This window comes from Triticum dicoccoides, chromosome 6A, assembly GCF_002162155.2.
Source record: "Triticum dicoccoides isolate Atlit2015 ecotype Zavitan chromosome 6A, WEW_v2.0, whole genome shotgun sequence".
Classification (NCBI taxonomy): domain Eukaryota; kingdom Viridiplantae; phylum Streptophyta; class Magnoliopsida; order Poales; family Poaceae; genus Triticum; species Triticum dicoccoides.
This window is the reverse complement of record NC_041390.1, coordinates 211,152,543-211,174,115: the sequence shown is the minus strand read 5'-3', so window position 1 is coordinate 211,174,115 and position 21,573 is coordinate 211,152,543. Positions and strand designations below refer to the sequence as shown.

At 43.1% G+C, this 21,573-nt stretch overlaps 2 protein-coding genes across 7 annotated transcripts; one reads left to right on the top strand and one right to left on the bottom strand.

The window, feature by feature from the left end:
* The first annotated feature begins 266 nt into the window (after window positions 1-266).
* LOC119316620 lies at window positions 267-2,056 on the top strand. 6 transcript variants are annotated; one of them, XM_037590984.1, is made up of 3 exons: window positions 267-549; window positions 628-678; window positions 1,219-2,056. In XM_037590984.1, exons 1-3 carry the CDS (start codon window positions 340-342, stop codon window positions 1,252-1,254), a joined length of 297 nt encoding a protein of 98 aa, XP_037446881.1. In that variant the 5' UTR covers window positions 267-339; the 3' UTR covers window positions 1,255-2,056. The 6 variants fall into 6 exon arrangements, 5 of the variants coding, with proteins under 5 accessions (XP_037446881.1, XP_037446878.1, XP_037446877.1 ...); XM_037590981.1 differs by having other exon boundaries at window positions 270-549; window positions 634-678; window positions 1,205-2,056; XM_037590980.1 differs by having other exon boundaries at window positions 271-549; window positions 1,205-2,056.
* A 2,891-nt stretch (window positions 2,057-4,947) lies between these two features.
* Window positions 4,948-9,001, bottom strand: LOC119316619 (histone deacetylase 6-like). Its single transcript, XM_037590979.1, has 6 exons — window positions 8,399-9,001; window positions 6,728-7,168; window positions 6,496-6,638; window positions 5,979-6,069; window positions 5,750-5,884; window positions 4,948-5,251 (listed from the first exon to the last, which is right to left on the bottom strand). The coding sequence occupies exons 1-6, from the start codon at window positions 8,939-8,941 to the stop codon at window positions 5,228-5,230; spliced, it is 1,377 nt and encodes a 458-aa protein (XP_037446876.1). The 5' UTR covers window positions 8,942-9,001; the 3' UTR covers window positions 4,948-5,227.
* Between the last annotated feature and the right edge of the window lie 12,572 nt (window positions 9,002-21,573).

Below are 21,573 nucleotides of genomic sequence, written 5' to 3'. Positions count from 1 at the left end.
AAATAGTTATTCTAATCCTAGGATTAGAATAGTGCTATCCTATATATATTAACACTATTCTAATCCCAGAATTAGAATAGTTATTTGGATCACAGCACCCTGTATAGGAGCCGCGGTGGTGTTTCGGAACTCCATCGAAAAAAACGATTGTGTATCCCGCACCTCCCGTGCCTCGATCCCCACCTCGCTCGCCTCTGACCCCTTCCCCACCCGCCGCCAATGCTCTGCCCCGCCCCGGACCCCACCCCCTGTCGTAGGTGCCCCACCCCACTGCCCCGACCACCCGCGACCACACACGCGTCGCCGCCCCGACCACATGCCCGCCGTCGGCCTGGCTCCATGCGCGTCGCTGACTCCGACCACATGCGCGGCGCCGCCCCAACCACCTGCACGACGCCGCCTGTCTCCCTGTGCGCCGTCGGTGTTGACCACCTGAGCGCTGGTGCCACGCCAAGATCCAAGCTGGAGGTACACTACCTGTCACCGTCTGATCTCCCATGCTCCTCCCCCCGAGTTCTTCTCTTCATGTGTCGCCAGAAGCCAGCCATGGTGAGCATCGTCCCTCCCCATCAACTCTCTCTGACCTTCCCTGTTAACTCTCTCTGACCTTCCCCGCACCTCTCCTAGCTGCAGCGCACGGTGCTTCGTGGCATCCCAGGTTCCTCTCCGAAAACAGTCGTGAGTAGTGATCCCATGAAAATCCTCTCGTGTGTGCAAAGCTATGCCATCCAACTAATATGGCTAAATTTGTTTAGCAGTTTTTTCTCTTTGAACTAGCTGGCGAACATGCTCCAACATATGGATGTGTTGCTCATGTGAAAAATGTGTTAACTAAACTTCACAATCTTGACCGAAGATGTTTTAAAAAATGTGTTAACCCCTGTTCCTACGCATCGGCGACCAGCCATCTCCAATCCTCGCACGCACGCCGTAGCACTTGCATTTCGATGCTCCAATGCCTACTGGCACTGCTTGCATCTTTGTCCTACAAAAAACTCTAGCAGTGTTTAATTCTTCTGATTTCTTGCAACAGCTCAATATATATTACACAAGAAAAAGAAACTAACAGTATGGTGCAGATGTTCTCTTTTGTGATTGTCGTAGACATCCAACAGTTTAGATGTGGGCAAGTCAAACAGAGTTCTCTTTGCTTCTGTTGATCTTCTTGGGTCATCGGGATTGTACACATTGACAGGTCAAATAGAGTTCTCGTGGCAGGTCGAACAAAGATGCCCGTGGAGTTGTTTCTGCTAGTCGCCATCCCCTTGTTATGTCCACTAGGACTTTGAATGTCGAGGCCGCAAGAGAGGAGCTCGAGCTACCGGAAGAAAGGGGCGGCGGGGGTGTCGTCTCACCACCACAACCACGGCAGCAAAGCGCACTACGTCCATGGCGGGAGACCGGCACCAAGGTGGCCTTCCAGGGTCATGGACGGGTTTGTTGGTGGGCTGTTCGCCTTCCCGTCGCGACCGCCCAAGGTCACCTTCTCCGCCAACTCCAAGGGCGATGGCCAGGACGTCATGGCTGTGGCGCCCAAGAGGCCATCGTGCGGCAGCTCCAACTTGTAGTCGGTGAACAACACGCACTACGACAAGGCCATCTCCGACTGCGTCGAGTTCTTCCACCAGTCCACCAGGGTGGATGTCAGGTCACGACCGTCATCGTCGTCCCACTTTTGAATTCCCATCGTCGTCAACTTTGTGCTAGCTTCAAGCATATCCCACTGTGTGGGCATGTGTATGTGTGTCTGTCATGTTACTGTGTTTTTTCTTTTGACATCTGTCATGTTAGTATGTTACTGTGTTAGTAAAATGGACAGCGAGCCAACTGCTGCAGGTCAATGGTAACAAGTATCAAAGCATTTTGGACGTGAGGATGTTGCAAAGTCCTAGTGGGCTAGCGATAACTGTGTTATAACTTTATGGTAGCCTTTTAGACCGACATAGCTTAGATTAGTGTATTTCATTTCATAGCTTGGATTTTGTAACTTGTTAAGTTTATTGTGCAGAACCTTCAGAAAAGATACCAAAAAAAGTATGTTATGGACCTTGTAACTCCTTCCCCTTTTTCCATTCATGCATGTTCTTTCGCGTGATTTGATGTAAGGAAGATTGTGTAAACCATATTGCTTACATACACCTAAAGGAGTATGTATTTTTTAAAGTAATCTAGAAGTTCAAATATTATTGTATAGAGAGTTCAACCATTGTATTTCAAGAAGAATGCATCTTATTGTTAAAAATTGCTTAGAGAAAAAGCATTCATCAAAAAAGAGTTAGCAAGCCGATTTTTGGGAGGTTCAAAATGTTAAATTCACATAAAAAAAGAGTGTAGAAAAAGATGGGTGCCGCAAAAAATGATGCTAAACAAACAAATAATTTGAAGTACAAATTCACGGAGTTAGGTAGTTCAATAAATGAAAAATACAAAACAAAAGACTAGTCTATAGGTTGCACAGGCTCATGACAAGCTCGTAAATTTGAAAAATGTTTTTTATGGTGGAAAATATCCTTTGATTTCCATTTTTACGTAGAGAAGCAGTGAGCAAAAAAGACCACAATAAAAAATGATGTCATTTTCCGTGATTTTACCCGTTTTATGTAGAGAAAGAGTTAGCAAAAAAGACTAGTCTGCAAGTTGTTCAACATAAGATTATTATTCACCAATGCACCGCTTTCTCTCTGGGAGCAGAAAAGGAGAGAAGTTCATCCTGGCAGCCCAATGTGGTTCAATTTGTATATTAAAAGAAGACCCTAGAAGTTCAAAATTAAATAACGATGCGGTTCAATTTTTATTTAGTAAGAAACGATTTCCCTTGAGACTAAATAATCAAGCCACCAAGTTCACATTAATAATAACAAAGCAGTTCAATACATACAAAAAACTCAATTCTTCCTGTTTTCTAGAAAAAGAAAAGTACGAAGTTCAATTTGAAAACTAAAAGTACAAAAGGATTTTCACCATTTCTAAATAAAAAACTCTTGAAGTTCAAAGTAAAATAATGGAGCGGTTCGATGTTTACTAAAACTACTAGGATATTTTCCATTACGAAAAAAACAAGAAGTCCAAATTTTAAAAATGGAGAAGTTCGATGTGAAGAAAAAACTTAGATTTTTTTCTCATTGCTAAAGAATAAAATGAAGACGTTCAAATTAAAATAATGGAACATACAAAAAAAGGTTTACAAAAAATGATTTCCCCATTTTCTAAAAATACCTGAGAAGCCCATATTAAAACAACATCATGGCTCCATCTTTACGAAAAATAGAGCACTTCAAAAATTGATAAAAAAGATTAAGAAAAAACCATGAAGTCCATATTAAAAAGATGGAGAAGTTTGATGATTATAAAAAACTCAGATTTTCCTCGTTATTAAAGAATGGAAATAAGAAGTTCAAAAATAAAAAACAAGAAGTTCAACTTTTAAAAATAGAGCGCTTCAAAATTTCATAAAAAAGGATTAAGAAATAAAACCAAGAAGTTCATATTAAAAAGATGGAGAAGTTTGATGATTATAGTGAACTCATATTTTCCTCGTTAATAAAGAATGGAAACAAGATAAAAAACAAGAAGTTCAACTTTTAAAAATAGAGCGCTTCAAAATTCATAAAACAATATTAAGAAAATCAGGTTAAAATTCATAAAAAAACTCAGATATTTTTCCGTAACCGAGAGAAGTTTAGATTGATAACTGGCAGAAGTTCACGTACTACACGGTGTGCATTTGTATTAAACAAGAATAAAAAAAAGCAAAGGCTAATTTTTTTTGTTGTTATAAGTTCAAGTTCTCCGTCAGAGAAAGTTAAAAAAATTATTGTGAGAGTGGTTTGTACAAAAAGAATATCATTTGTGTAACACTAACGAATGGATGCGAAAATTATAAACGAAAGTACGTCACAGGAGTTCAACGTGAAAACAACAGGAAGTTCAACTACTATAATGAATGAATTTTAGATGAAATTTTCTAAAATCATTGCAAGTATGAAAAAACGATCAACACGGAAAATTTGCGTGTTTACAGCAGCTTTCCACCGATATATCACTTGCTCAATTCCGGTAAGTGTTCCGGTGAGTGGATAGAGAGCTACGAGCAAAAAAAGCACGTGAAAAATAGAGTGAAGTCCAAGGTAGGTGGTCGCGTTTAATATGACCGTGGGCGGTAGTTGGACGGCCGACACTGAGAGAACGCGCGTCGTGTCTGTTTTGTGTCTGCGCAGACGCAAACCAGACGCAAATTTGGGCTTGAAATGCGTCCAGACGGATACCAAGCGAATGCGTTTTGGATTTGGATCGGCGCATTGGGCTGACGCTTCTGTCTGTTTTGACCAAAACGAACACGCGTGGACGAATTAGGTCGGACTGGTAGAGTTGCCCTAAATGTTTCTTTGCTGGTCATTGTCGATTCTCTTATTGCAAAATGTGCCTTTCAAATGCTTTGATTTGTAGGCGATGCCAATGGATGCCTGTTCATTTATCATTGATGACCAAAAGCTTGTAGCTGGTGAGCTTAATAAGCGCTCGATAGTCTGACTCAGTTATCATATCTCGGTTTTTAATGAACATAGCCAATCATTGATTTTGACTTGTTAAGCCTAACAAGTTTAATGAATGAGTTAACAATTTCACGAGTAGTTCATTAAGCTCGTCAATAACAACACAACACATATTTTTATTTTATAATGACAAACTTATTGTAACATCTTAACCAAACTAGTGCATTTTCTTTTGTAGTCACCATATTTCATCTTAAAGACCATACCTACACTCATCATGTAGACCGTAACACATTATAATTTGTTAACAAGCGCTCGCTCGCTTAACGAACTTCAAACTAACCGATCCAAGCAGGGTTTTTTCGCTCGTTAATCTTAACGAGCTTAATGAGCACAAGCTTAACGAGTCTCGTTAATCCACCCCCTAGATGTAACCAGGAATGCTTGGACCACAAACAAAAAATCATGACTCATGCTATCCCGGGGTAGAGTACAGATTAAACCAAATGGAGGAATACAAATCCATACGAATGCACGAATAGTTCCAGCATAAACATGTCGATGTGCCGAATGAAAGCGGAAATGTTAGGGGTGCCCGAAGCATTAACTGTTTCACAACACGGGTTTACAAAATGGTCAGGTGGGGGTACAGAGATTAGTATCTTCAAACACTTCCCCACTCTTCACCATGCACGTAAAAAACCCAGGAGTAAACAGTAATTCGGGGAGCCAGTCTACAAATCATCATTTGATGCATCCTGCACCAACAACATTGAACTTTTTGTCAAGTCAAACTTAATTTCCAAATCAAAATAGTTAAGAGTTTCACATCATTGAAGGAGAACAAATAGTCACCACTAGTATAGTACTCCCTCCGTTCACAAATATAAGATGTTTTGGATATTTCAATATGGATTACATACGGACTGAAATAAGTGAAGAAACAGACTAAAACATGTCTATATACATCTGATCAACAAATAAGTTAGAACATCTTATACTCCCTCCGTTCCTTTAGAATACACCTTATATAAAGGAACGGAGGGAGTATAAGTCTTTGTAGAGATTCCACTATGGACCACATACGGAGCAAAATGAGTGAATCTACACTCTAAAATGCATCTATATACATCCGTATGTGGTTCATAGTGGAATCTCTACAAAGACTTGTATTTAGGAACGGAGTGAGTATTTGTGAACGGAGGTAGTAGCAGGCAAGATGGATGGCATAAATGCTTTGGCGCAGAAGGGCTAACCTTCATGATAGAGTTGGCAGATAAGTCGTTAGCCTCAGTTTTCATGTTGTCAGGATCTTCTGTGTCAGAATCATAAGCTCCTCCACTCCATAATCTGCTGCGCTGAGCTGGTCTCTTGTCCATATCCTCCTCCTTCTATATAAGGAAAGCATCAAATAAATACACATGCATGACAAAGCAAGACAGTGTGAATCAGAAGGAATTAATGACAACGAAAAAAAAAACGAACCTCTTCTGGACCTTCAGGATCTGATGGTCTTTCATGGAATTGAGCGTTTGGGACATGTTCTAATTTTGAAAGATGATCCAATATCATGTTCCTGCAGATTCCCACACAAAAATTAGCCATATCACATGGAAAGGTCATCCTCCAAAGCTAGAAACATGTATAGCAAAAAATGAGCAAATGTACCCTAGCCATGAAATGCAAGGAGTTGGAATCTTGTTATGACATTATACAATATTGAGAACTAGAATTACAAGAGCCCAGGAACAGGCCAAGGAAAAAGGAACCAAATCGTGCATGGAAGAAAGAAAATAATCGTAACTGAGAAATTCAACCATTTTATAGCAGTAGTGAATTAAGTGTGCAGCTGAACAATATATTTTTAGAAGACAAACATACTGAATTACAATTAAATACTGAAAATCCAGCATAGATCATCATTGGCAGTAGTCTGCATAGAATCCTCTGGAACAACTTCCAGCAAAAGAATGTGAACACATTATAGATAGAGTTTACTTACTTTATATTCTCCAAGTCTTTTGTAGTATTCAGATTTTCCACAATTCTTGGTTGAATATGAAGATTATAGTCAGGGCCAAAGTACTCGTAATAGTCATTATAAGGCAACTTGTTATCAGGTTCAACGCCAACAGCAACTGCAGTCTGCATTGCAATTAACCCAAATACTATCAGTTCTAATAACTATCATGCAACAAATTTAGTCATGTGTGTAGAGGGAGGGAGATGTAAACCTCATAGCACCAACAGCGAGCAACATTTCTGATGGTGTAACCTCCACCTCCCAAAACCATCATAGGAATATTGAACGACCTGAGAAAACGGAGACAGTCTGCATGGCCTTTCACAGACAGATTGAAGCAGCCTAACCTATCTCCAGCCAAAGAGTCAGCCCCACACTGGAGAACAACTACCTCTGGCTGATAGACCTCCATTACTCTTTTAATGATGCATTGGAACAGATCACGGAAGGTGTCATCATCAATACCATCACTCAAGGGGACATTTACAGCATAATGTTTCCCTTCACCCGCTCCAACATCAGTTATATGTCCAGTTCCAGGAAAGAAGTCTCCATACTTGTGGAAAGAAACCGTCATGACTCGGTTTGTAGTGAAGAAGGCCTCCTCCACACCATCTCCATGGTGAACATCAATGTCTACATATAGCACACGCTGAAACAGACAAAAAATGTTAGCCATAAGAAATTAAGATGATCATCATAAAACTCAGCAGGAACATTATTTGATTGCACCACAGCAGCACAGTGTACTTTCGAAAGGCAAAGACAAAATGCTGGCATAGTGGCATATCCTACAAGCTCAAAAAGCTTAAACATGGACAATAATGCTTGACAAGCTTAGAATACATGTACCCTGCTTTATTGAACATGAGAGAACATACTGTTGATTTTAAAACGAAAGGGGTGATGATATTTCAGGAGGCATCATTTCCAGACAGATAATGGTAAGGTGCATGCCAATCACACGAGCAGCAAACTGGACAAACATAGTACAGGAGCAACTTGCTTACAAAGCTCCAAAACTAGTCAACAGCAGACTCGCAGTCTAAAATGATCAAACCTCGTTGTGTACAGAGACACATGCCTAATAAAAATTCTTGCCAGCAAAACCCAATGCCCAACATATTTCATGAATATTTACACCTACTAAAACAACTATATCAACCAACGGTATCCCCACAGAAATAAACTTGCAAACTGATAGAACATTAGACTAGAACCATCATTTCTCACATCCATGAGCTAATGCTGCTAAGTCCAAAATCGACATATCAGCTAATGGAAAAACTATGAGCAGCAACATTACCACATTATACACTTCATGAATTATTATTTTTTTGAAAAGGGGGATCCCCGGCCTCTACATCAGAACGATGCATAGCCACTTGTTCAAATTAGCTGCAAATCACAAGGAAGATGGATGCACAGCTTTGCATCCACACTACTGATGATTTAGCCATATACAGATACACACAGAGAACCCACACCTAGTATTTCACAACAGTGGCTATATTAGCGATGAGAAAGGCTGCTTCAATCTCTGTGAAAGACCACGCAGACTGCTTCGAATGCAGGCTGCTTCACACCAGAAGATCTCCACTAAAAAAACACGAGAGGATCTACAAATTTTCTTTTGACCGTCCTGCATTCGAAGCAACCGGAAACCATTAAGGCCTAGCACCCTCCAATCAGGCACCAAAACAGTTTCCCGAACTTCAATGCTCCCAAATAATCACATCCTTTGCAATACGCATCTGAATCTAAACCCTAAGAACCAGTTACACAACCTATGAGCTTATCCATCCAAACAAATCAGGTGTGAAGGCGAACAAGTCTAAAAGTACGAATACCCCCTCACGAAGAATAGTAAGAAAAAAAGTACCCTGTGGAACTTGAGAAGCTCAAGAATGGCGAGGACGATGTCATTGACATAGCAGAACCCAGAGGCCTCGCCCTTCTTGGCGTGGTGGAGCCCGCCGGCCCAGTTCACGGTGATGTCGGCGTCGCCACGGTTGAGCTTGACGGCGGCGCCGATGCTGCCACCGGCGGAGGCCTGGCAGAAGGGGAAGAGTCCGTCAAAGACGGGGCAGTCCTCCCCGACGTTGAAGCGCTTGACGGCGCGGGGGTCGAGGATGGTCGGGTTGCCGGTCGCGGAGGCAAGGAAGGAGACATATTCGTCGGAGTGGAAGCGGCTGATGTCGGCTTCCGAGGCAGGGAAGGGGCGTGAGAGCTCGAGCAGGCGGTGCAGACCATAGTGGATAACTAGCGAGTGCGCCATGCGGATGCGGTGGGGCTTCATCGGGTGGCCCTGCCCGTAGTAGTAGTCGCCGATCGTGGGCTCGTAGAAGTAGCTCACACGACGGCGGCGGCTGTCCTCGCCACCTGCCGGAGACGGCAGCGACGCTCCCTCGCCGGACGCCGCCATTTCGGGGAATTTCTTCTCTCTTTGAGGGTTATGCTTTTTTTTAGGCTTCGAGGGGTCGAGGGTTATGCATATTAACTCGCAAATATACAATACGAGGCCCACTAGGAATAAGGGCAACGCGGAGGCCCAAACCTCTCATATGCAAGAGCATCTTCCAACAAGTGATAATTCTCATTTTCTCAAAACAAAACAAAAACAAGTGATAATTCTTTAAAAAAAACTTCAACAAGTGATAGTCCTCAAAAAAGAAAAAGAAAAAGAAAAACTCTTAACACCTCTTATACGAGGCCCACTAGGAATAAGGGGTCGAGTGATAGTTCTAAAAAAATATCCCCAACAAGTGATCTAATTTTTTTTAGACTAGGTGATGTAAAAATTGGCAATGTAAAAAGTATTATAGGGTAGGAAAAAGAAGATTTTACATCGAATATGGTTGTCATTGATTTAACAGGTGATGTAAAAAATAACCTCCTTGGCGACTGGTTTTCTCTCCACAATTGCTAAATATCGAAATCAAACATGACATGATAAAACTTACGAAATCGCAACAAACATAATCAAACATCATATGAAATTAAAGTTCAAATTCAAACTACAAGAATTGCGCATGACAAACTCAAACAAAGGTGCATATATGAAATACATAGCCCTCTCAAATATCTCATTGCCTCAATCACTTGTTTCCTGTTCATGGCTTCCTTCCACTCTATTACCATCGTTGCCATCACTGTCGCCATTCATTGCTCCCATGCCGTCACCCATGGCTCATGTGCCGCCACCCATTGCTCCCATTCCACCCATGACACCACCCATGCCCCCTGGCACCACCCATCTCTCCCATGCCGCCCATAACACCTATCAATCCTCCCAGGCCAAACTCTCCCATCCCGTAGCCTCCCATAGACCTTGTCGCTAATACTTGATCACAGTGCATCTCAAAGTATTTTCTTGCCTTCCCATCGAGATTACTCATGTCCATTGTCATGAAATTTTGCTCCTCTTCCTACTCTTGACCATTGCCTTCATTACTTTCTTCCTCTCTTCCGCCTCCGCTATCTTCTTCTCGGTTGTCGCCCTCTTCTCCTCGGCCGCCTCCCTCTTATTCTCGGTTGCCACCTTCCTCTCCGCCATTTCTTGGGCCTTTTCATTCTTTCCTTTTTCAGCCATCTCTTTTCGTATTGCCACTATGCTTCCAATTACTCCTTCACATCATTGTCTCATCCATTCTGCAACTTCTCCTTGCCACTCTTTCATTTGTCAGGCCTCTTCCTAGGAGCAACCCAGTTGGGAGTGGGGTTTATTTTTCCTTCCTCCGCACTCGATGCATCACCGTCGTCGTCACCAACTTGTGTTGCATCTCCAACCAAGCTCTTCTTCTTTTGTGGCACTTTGTGGAACTCACGGTTCTTCCACTTCTTCTCACACTCAAGCTCCGAATAACACTAACACAGAGTGGATGTTTTGCCCTTCTTTGTGCCTTTTTTCCCTCGCCCCTTGAATAATTCTTGACAATTTTTCACCTTCATATCACAATCAAGAAAAGAATTAGCAATCAATCCATTGAAGACATAAAGGATTGTTTGGACAAATTTGAACAAACATTGACCTTATTTAGGTAATTCCGACCACTTGGGTTCATACATCAAAGTTGTGTCAAGCTAATCGCCCGCTTTTGACAATCTGACGATATAGCTCGCCATCAATGATGGAGGGAAGCTTGCGTTCGATGGATGCCACTAGTGTTGCATTCAGGGAAGTATGCATAGATGCAATCACAGTATGCGGTCATTAGTTGATAAACACCAACGACAGAATCAAGACCGATTTCCTTCCAAGCTTGACATAAAAATGTGTCTTCTTGGGTGTTGTAGTTCCCATTTCTTCCCTTGGGATTTGCTTTAAAAAAGGTCATCTTCCATGTCTAGATGGTGCTCATATTGTGTTTCATATTCTTGAAAAGGGGATTTTTGGAGATAAATCTTGACATGCAACATTTGTGAATTGCAAGAATTTGCTCATCCACAGTACATACACAAAAATTTCAACAACACACACAAAACATCACATCTCAATTGCATACATATATGCACAATCTCATGACAACTAATGAAAAAAATCAGAGAAGTTTTGTTTTTTTACCTTTCGGTCATCTAGTCAAACATGGTGGGGACACCGACGGTCATCGTAACCGGTGAGGACGGCTCCAAGACGTTCATGAGCTCCTGGTGGTGGGTAGGCTAGGGAGGAGAGGCTATGTTATTCGTAAGATGCGGTGGCGGCTGCGGAAGAAGTCGTCGGCAGGGGCAACCTTCTTCTTCTTATTTCCGACACCGACCATGATTGATACATCCTACGGAGACCTCTTCCTGGTGCCAACAGTAGCGGACGTGTGTGGCTTTGGGGCAACCTTGGCATCTTTGGTGTTACCGGATGCACCCCACCCACCGGTGGCAGCAAACTGCTGTGGCACAAGACCTATGCGGTGGACCGATGACTTCGGCTTGGAGCCACCACCAATGGGAACCATGACAGGACCACTGCGGGGTGGGCGAGAGGAGCGTTGAGGCCGGCATCGTCTACGATAGCATTGGAGTGGTCGTCCATGGCGAATCGACGGTTGGCGGCGGGAAACTTTCGCGGAACGGTTGGAGCTGCGCACGGCCAATTTTGTTTTTTGCTGACAGCCACACGGATGTTGCAAATATGTAGTAGTTGGGAGCAAAATTTGGGGACGCCCACTTTTTTACATCACCAACTATATATATCGTCTATTGGAGCTGCATTTTTGCCTCTATGTGCCATAAATGACAAATTTTACAATGTTGCGATGTTTTTTCATCACCTGAGCGTCTCCAACTATCAAAGCATCTCCAAAAGATTTAAAAAATTTATTCTCCTATAAATGGTTATTGCAGTCGTCCCAACATTTTATGAAAGATTTGCGGGTGGGGTTGAAAGTGGAATCATGTCCTTAATCGTTTTTTGTTGTTGATGACAATATACACATAGGGGACTAACAATGTTTGTCAAGTATATCTCAGGTTTAGTCCCCTCGGGATCGTGTGTGTGGATCATGACTACGGAAATACTTATCTTGCTCAAGAAAGAAGAAACAAGTCTATTTGGCTTAGGCCCCTTATGTTTGTTCTTGAGTATAGGGATCACGCACTATTAAGAGGGGAACATGGTGTCTCGCGAAAGTCTTGCTCAATGATCTTCTTAACACTCATCATCTGAACCATGCCTCTGTCGGACGACCGACACAAGTCGGACGACTGGTATCCACCGGACGTCCGGTACTTCCTATACAGAGCCAAAACGTCGGATTTCCGGATCCGGCCTATCCCTAACAGAGCCAAAACGTCGGTCTTCCGGTCACTGTCGGACGTCCGGTGCCTCGGACGACCGACGTTCTCCAGTAATCCGATACTCACTAACATGAGCCAAAATGTTGGACGACTAGTCATTTCCAGACGCTAGGTACCATACAAACAGAGTACATATGTCGGATGTCCGGTGTTATGTCAGATGTCCAGTACCTGCCAAGGCCTCGGACGTCCGACAACTGCTGCACTCACATGGCTCCAACGGCCACTTATTGTGGGATTCTATATATACCTCTCACCCATTCCGTGAGGGGGTTGACCATTCACTTTGAACATCCCCAAGAACACATTTCACTCTCTCTCTCTCACTCACTCATATACCAAATCTTAGATCCCTAAGGGATTTGAGAGCATTTGAGAGAAGTTGTCCACTCAAGTGATAGATCCACTCCTTCCCCCTCTTTGCACCACAGGAATTCTTGATTTGAGCAAGTCTTGAGCTTTTCCCCATTGTTCTTGTTACTCTTGGAGGTTGGAGACTCCTAGGCGGTAGGAGTTCTTCGGAGAGGAATCGACCATTGTGATTACCCCTGGAAAGTCTGTGAGGGTTTGCAGACCACCCCCAAGGTCTACCACTAGTGGTTGAGAATTGCTTTCGTGGTGATATCTCAAAGAGAGAATAGGGTGAGCCTTCGTGGCATTGGCGTGCCTTCGTGGTAACACCCACCTCTCTAAACGGTGACGTAGCTTCCCTCAAAGGAAGTGAGCATCGGCATACATCCTCGTCTCTCGGAGTTGCGGTTATTTGTAACCCTAACTCCCTACTTGTAGTTAATTGTCTCTTAGTCTTTACTTGTATCTTATTGTGCTTTCTTACTCATATACTTGTGGTACTTGTCTACCTTGCTTAGCTCTTAGTATCACACTTGCAATTGTCAGGTTCACTTTCATATTCCGCATTAGTGCCTAAAATTGCTAAGTAAAAATTAAAATTTGTAATTGTACCTATTCACCCCCCTCTAGGTCCATCTTGATCCTTTAAATTGGTATCAGAGCCTCGTGCTCTATTCTTGTGGCTTAACTGCCCTAGAGCGAGATGAACCCCGATGGAACTCCCCTTGTTGCAGATCCGAAGGAGAAGGGCACGGCTTCTTTGGGAGTCAAGTCCTTCACTTCTGAGGATTTGGAACGAGCCCCTGCTAAGCAAAAGGAGGAGCATGATGCTTCTCTTGAGGCTTTGGTCCAATGAGGTTAGCCACATTAACCACGATGCCCGCACCACTTTCGGGTGCTGCGGCCTTGAGGCCAACTGTGCCTACTCCTTCACTTGGCCAACAACCTCCTAGCAATGATCAATCTAGTGTTCCATGGCTTTATGCTAGACCTCAAGTAGAGAAACCTAAGTATGATCCTGGAGGAAAACCTCCCTTGCTTGATGACAGTTCCGATTTTGCTTTGTGGAGAGTTGGTATGCAGGACCATTTTAGGTATGCCAATGATGAAATGTTGAACATCCTGGAGCATGGCTACAACCCTGTCGACCGAAAGAATCTCACCGCGAGAGAGATTTATGGCAAGCATCTCAATGACACCGTAATCATGTGCATAAGAAAAGGAATGAATGATAAGCAAAGGGGACCTTACATACACATCACAAGTGCCAAGGAATTATGGGACAACATTGTAAGAACCAAGACCGGTACCTCCACTCTCCGGCTTGCTTAGTATGAAATTGCCAAGGGTCAATTGCAAAAAATTTGTATGGAGAAATGTGAATCCCCCAAGTAGCTCCTTGAGCGCCTCATGACTCTCAATGCCGACATCGAGTCTTGTGACTGTGACAAGACACAAGATTGATTCAACTTGACTAAGCGATTTTTCGTGGACAAATTCCTTCATGCTCTTGCTCCGTATCATCACCAAATGGTTTGGAACATAAGGCAACATCATGGATTCAAGGAAATGACTCCAAATGACATCGTATACACTTTTCAACTATTTGAAGAATCCAAGGCAAATGCTACAAAACATCTTACCATGCATGGTACCTCAACATCAAAGATTAATCTTGCTTTGAAGGCCAAGCATGTACTCCCTTCATTCCTTTATGTTAGGTGTATTATTTTCAGCACGGTGACCAGGCACATAATTATAGACAATTTAGGCCAAAACTACCCTTGTCTAATTCGTGGACTAGCGGTAAGTAAATCATTTAGGCTAGGAAAGAAAAGGATACATGCAATCGAGGGAGAGATAATTTCCTGTTTTTCTCTATAAGAAGAGAAACATGCAATCAGGGGAGGAATACTTTCCTTTTTCTTGAGGGACAAGATCGGAATTATGAGAAATTAGAACAAATGCACCTTATATTGTGGATTTTTATCAAAAAACAAATACACCTTATATAATGAACCGGAGGGAGTATGTGAGGAAGAACAAAGTGAAGAAGATGATGATGAGGATGAAGATGGTGATGAGATTTACTCTGATGAGAGCCCTTCATATGAAGACATTGCCCTCTTTGTTAAGAAGTTTGGCGCAGAAAAATTCAAGGGAAGATTCCAGAAGAAGAATGTGAGAAAGTGCTACAACTGTTAAGAAACCAACCACTTCTCCAACGATTGCCCTTATGAGAAGAGAGAAGATAAACCAAGGTTTCACAAGACCTTTCTGAAAGTGCAACTAATCCCCGGGTGGTTTTGGTAATTGATAACAACATATAGCTCATTGAACTAATATCCATTCAAGTTAAATATTTTAGAAAGTTAAGTGATTGGCATGGCATGGACTAGAGATGTGGACCCCTCAAAATGTGAAGGACAAAGATTGGCAAAAGCCCAAGACTCTTCATTTTAATTTTGGTGATCCAAGATCACATTGAGTTCATAGGAAAGCCAATACTATTAAAAGGGGATGAGGTGTTGCTTAATGGTCTAATTGCTCAAAGTGCTTAGTGATATTGCTCCAAAACCCGCAGCCACTTTCTCATTTCCAAATATGTCCAAAAACCCAAAGTCAAACTCGGCCCCACTGATTTGATCTATCCGGCGCCACCGAGTTTAGATGATATAGCCACTGCCAGAAACCCTAGACAATTCGGTCACACCGATACGGATCTCGGTCTAAGCGAGATGGCCCTGCAAACTCTTTGTTTCCCTTCGTAACATTTTGGTCTCACCGAAATGAGCGATCGGTCCCACCGAGTTTGCTTGACCAACTCTCTGTTTGCTCTTTGCTGAAATCGATCTCACCGAGTTCATGCAATTGGTCTCACCGAGATGAGGTTTTGCCCTAGCCCTAGCACATCGGTCCCACCGAGTTGATCATGTCGGTCCCACCAAGGTTCCTAACATTCACACTTTGAACTGAATCGGTCTCACCGAGTTCTTCTATTCGGTCTGACCGAGTTGGGTCAAATGTGTGTAACGGTTGGATTTTTTGTGGAGGCTATATATACCCCTCCACCCCCTTCTCCATCAGAGAGAGAGCCATCAGAACGTGCCTACACTTCTGCTACTCATTTTCTAAGAGAGAACAACCTACTCATGTGTTGAGACCAAGACATTCCAATCCAACCACAAGAATCTTGATCTCTAGCCTTCCCCAAGTTGCTTTCCACTCAAATCATCTTTCCACCATAGCCAAATCTGTGTGAGAGAGTTGAGTGTTGGGGAGAATATCATTTGAAGCACAAGAGCAAGGAGTTCATCATCAACACACCATCTATTACCTTTCGGAGAGTGGTGTCCTAGATTGGTTAGGTGTCGCTTGGGAGCCTCCGACAAGATTGTGGATCTGAACCAAGGAGTTTGTAAAGGCAAGGAGATCGCCTACTTCGTGAAGACCTACCCGAGTGAGGCAAGTCCTTCGTGGGCAATGGCCATGGTGGGGTAGACAAGCTTGCTTCTTCATGGACCCTTCGTGGGTGGAGCCTCCATGGACTCGCGCAACCGTTACCCTTCCTGGGTTGAAGTCTCTGAAGGAAATATGCCCTAGAGGCAATAATAAAGTTGTTATTTTATATTTCCTTATATCATGATAAATGTTTATTATTCGTGCTAGAATTGTATTAACCGGAAACTTGATACATGTGTGGATACATAGACAAAACACTGTGTCCCTAGTAAGCCTCTACTAGACTAGCTCGTTAATCAAAGATGGTTAAGTTTCCTAACCATAGACATGTGTTGTCATTTGATGAACAGGATCACATCATTGGGAGAATGATGTGATGGACAAGACCCATCCGTTAGCTTAGCATGTTGATTGTTCAGTTTTATTGCTATTGCTTTCTTCATGTTAAATACATATTCCTTCGACTATGAGATTATGCAACTCCCGGATACCGGAGGAATACCTTGTGTGCTATCAAACGTCACAATGTAACTGGGTGATTATAAAGATGCTCTACAGGTATCTCCAAAGGTGTTTGTTGGGTTGGCATAGATCGAGATTAGGATTTGTCACTACGAGTATCGGAGAGGTATCACCGGGCCCTCTCGGTAATACACATCATGATAAGCCTTGCAAGAAAAGTAACTAATGAGTTAGTTACAAGATGATGTATTTAGGAACGAGTAAAGAGACTTGTCAGTAACGAGATTAAACTAGGTATGTGGATACCGACGATCGAATCTCGGGCAAGTAACATACCGATGGACAAAGGGAATAACGTATGTTGTCATAACGGTTCGACCGATAAAGATCTTCATAGAATATGTAGGAGCCAATATGAGCATCCAGGTTCCACTATTGGTTATTGACCGGAGAGGCATCTCGGTCATGTCTACATAATTCTCGAACCCGTAGGGTCCGCACGCTTAACATTCGATGATGATTTAGTATTTTATGAGTTACGTGATTTGCTGACCGAATGTTGTTCGGAGTCCCAAATGATATCACGCACATGACGAGGAGTCTTGAAATGGTCGAGAGGTAAAGATTGATATATAGGACGATGGCCCATATATATAGGACGATGGTATTCGGACACCTGAAGTGTTCCGAAGGGTATCGGGTACTTATCGGGTCACCGGAAGGTGTTTCGGGTACCCCCGACAATCCTATGGGCCATATGGGCCTTGTGAAGGAACACGCCAGCCCACAAGGGGCTGGTGCGCCCTATAAGGCTATAGGAGGAGGAGAAGGAAAGGGGGGAAGGTCAAGGAAAGTATGGATTAGGATTCCCACTTCCTTCCCTCACCCCCGCTTTCCTTCCCCTTCACGCATACATGGAAAGGGGGCGCAGGGCATGGCAAGGCCCCTAGGGGGCGGCGGCCAACCCTAGGGCGCCCCTGGCTGCCTCTCCTCCCCTCCCACCTATATATATGTGAGGAGGGGGCACCTCACAAGCACACAACATCAATTTTTAGCCGTGTGCGGCGCCCCCCTCCACAGTTTACACCGCAGTCATATTCTTGCGATGCTTAGGCGGAGCCCTATGCGGATCACTTCACCATCACCGTCACCACGCCGTCGTGTTGATAGAACTCATCTAATTTCTTGACACCTTGCTAGATCAAGAAGGCGAGGGACGTCATCGCGCTGAACATGTGCAGAACTCGGAGGTGTCGTACGTTCGGTGCTTGATTGGTCAGAGCTAGAAGAAGTTTGACTACATCAACCGCGTTGTCACATGCTTCTGCTTTCGGTCTACAATGGTACGTAGACACACTCTCCCCCTCTTGTTGCTATGCATCTCCTAGATAGATCTTGCATGAGCGTAGGATTTTTTTTCAAATTGCATGCTACGTTTGCCAACAGTGGCATCCGAGCCAGGTCTATGCGTAGATGATATGCACGAGTAGAACACAAAGAGTTGTGGGCGATGATCATCATACTACTTACCACCAATGTCTTATTTTGATTCGGCGGTATTGTTGGATGAAGCGGCCCGGACCAACCTTACATGACCACGTTCATGAGACCGGTTCCACCGACAGACATGCAACTAGTTTTGCATAAAGGTGGCTGGCGGGTGTCTGTTTCTCCAACTTTAGTTGAATCGAATTTGACAGTGGTCGGTCCTTGTTGAAGGTTAAGACAACAAACTTGATAAATCACCGTTGTAGTTTTGATGTGTAGGTAAGAATGGTTCTTGCTAGAATCCCGTAGCAGCCACGTAAAACTTGCAACAACAAAGTAGAGGACGTCTAACTTGTTTTTGCAGGGCATGTTGTGATGTGATATGGTCAAGACATGATGTGATATACGTTATTGTATGAGATGATCATGTTTTGTAAAAGTTACTGGCAACCGGCAGGAGCCTTATGGTTGTCTCTTTATTGTATGAAATGCAAACGCCATGTAATTGCTTTACTTTATCACTATGCCTTAGCGATAGTTGTAGAAGCAATAGTTGGCGAGACGACCACGACACTACGATGGAGATCAAGGTGTCAAGCCAGTGATGATGGAGATCATGACGATGCTTTGGAGATGGAGATCAAAAGCACAAGATGGTGATGGCCATATCATGTCACATATTTTGATTGCATGTGATGTTTATCTTTTATGCATCTTATTTTGCTTAATACGGCGGTAGCATTATAAGATGATCCCTTAACTAAAATTTCAAGGTATAAGTGTTCTCCCTGAGTATGCACCGTTGCGACAATTCGTCGTGCTGAGACACCACGTGATGATCGGGTGTGATAGGCTCTACGTTCACATACAACGGGTGCAAGATAGTTTTGCACATGTGGAATACTGGGGTTAAACTTGACGAGCCTGGCATGTACAGACATGGCCTTGGAACACTAGAGACTGAAAGGTCAAACATGAATCATATAGTAGATATGATCAACATAGAGATGTTCACCATTGATGACTACTCCATCTCACGTGATGATTGGACATAGTTTAGTTGATTTGGATCACGTATCATTTAGATGACTTGAGGGATGTCTATCTAAGTGGGAGTTCTTAAGTAATTTGATTAATTGAACTTAATTTATCATGAACTTAGTCCTGATAGTATTTGCGTATCTATGTTGCAGATCAATAGCTTGCATATAGCTCCCCTGTTTTATTTTTGATATGTTCCTAGAGAAAACTAAGTTGAAAGATGATAGTAACAATGATGCGGACTGGGTCCGTGATCTGAGGATTATCCTCACAGCTGCACAGAAGAATTATGTCCTTGATGCACCGCTATGTGACAGACCTATTGCAGGAGCAGATGCAGATGTTATGAATGCTTGACAAGCTCGGTATGATGACTACTTGATAGTTTAGTGCACCATGCTTTACGGCTTAGAACCGGGACTTCAAAAATGTTTTGAACACCATGGAGCATATGAGATGTTCCAAGAGCTGAAAATGATATTTCAGACTCATGCCCGTGTTAAGAGGTATGAAACCTCTGACAAGTACTTTGCCTACAAGATGGAGGAGAATAGCTCAGCTAGTGAGCATGTGCTTAGAATGTCTGGGTACTACAATCGCTTGAATCAAGTGGGAGTTAATCTTCCAGATAAGGTAGTGATTGACAGAGTTCTCTAGTCACTATCACCAAGTTACTAGAACTTCGTGATGAACTATAATATGCAAGGGATAATGAAAAACGATTCCCAAGCTCTTCGCGATGCTGGAATAGGTGAAGGTAGAAATCAAGAAATAGTGACACGAATCCAACGTATCTATAATTTTTGATTGTTCCATGCTATTATATTATCTGTTTTGGATGATAACGGGCTTTATTTTACACTTTTATATTATTTTTGGGACTAACCTATTAACCGGAGGCCCGACCCAAATTGTTGTTTTTTGCCTATTTCAGTGTTTCGCAGAAAAGGAATATCAAAGGGAGTCCAAATGGAATGAAACCTTCGGGAGCATGATCTTTGGAACAAACGTGATCCAGAGGACTTGGAGTGGACGTCAAGCAATCAACGAGGTGGCCACGAGGCAGGGGGGCGCGCCTACCCCCCTGGGCGCGCCCTCCACCCTCGTGGGCCCCTCGTTGCTCCACCGACCTACTTCTTCCTCCTATATATATATTCATATACCTCGCAAACATCTAGGAGCACCACGAAACCCTATTTCCACCGCCGCAACCTTCTGTACCCAAGAGATCCCATCTTGGAGCCTTTTCCGAAGCTCCGCCGAAGGGTGCATTGATCACGGAGGGCCTCTACATCAACTCCATGGCCCCTCCGATGATGTGTGAGTAGTTTACCTCAGTTCTTCGGGTCCATAGCTAGTAGCTAGATGGCTTCTTCTCTCTCTTTGGATCTCAATACAAAGTTCTCCTTGATTCTCTTGGAGATCTATTTGATGTAATCTTCTTTTGCGGTGTGTTTGTCGAGATCCGATGAATTGTGGGTTTATGATCAAGTTTATCTATGAACAATATTTGAATCTTCTCTGAATTCTTTTATGTATGATTGGTTTATCTTTGCAAGTCTCTTCGAATTATCAGTTTGATTTGGCCTACTAGATTGATCTTTCTTGCAATGGGAGAAGTGCTTAGCTTTGGGTTCAATCTTGCGGTGCTCGATCCCAGTGACAGAAAGGGAAACAACACGTTTTGTATTGTTGCCATCGAGGATAAAAAGATGGGGTTTATATCATATTGCATGAGTTTATCCCTCTACATCATGGCATCTTGCTTAAGGCGTTACTCTGTTCTTATGAACTTAATACTCTAGATGCATGCTGGATAGCGGTCGATGTGTGGAGTAATAGTAGTAGATGCAGGCAGGAGTCGGTCTACTTGTCACGGACGTGATGCCTATATACATGATCATACCTAGATATGCTCATAATTATTCGCTTTTCTATCAATTGCTCGACAGTAATTTGTTCACCCACCGTAATACTTATGCTATCTTGAGAGAAGCCACTAGTGAAATCTATGGCCCCCGGGTCTATTTTCCATCATACAAGTTTCTAATCTATTTTATTTTGCAATCTTTACTTTCAATCTATATCATAAAAATACCAAAAATATTTATCTTATTATTATTATTATCTCTATCAGATCTCAGTCTTGCAAGTGGCCGTGAAGGGATTGACAACCCCTTTATCGCGTTGGTTGCGAGGTTCTTATTTGTTTGTGTAGGTACAAGGTGACTCATACGTGGTCTCCTACTGGATTGATACCTTGGTTCTCAAAAACAGAGGGAAATACTTACGCTGCTTTACTGCACCACCCTTTCCTCTTCGAGGGAAAACCAACGCAGTGCTCAGGAGGTAGCAAGAAGGATTTCTGGCGTCGTTGCCGGGGAGATCTACGCCAAGTCAAGACATACCAAGTACCCATCACAACTCTTATCCTTCACATTACATTATTTGCCATTTGCC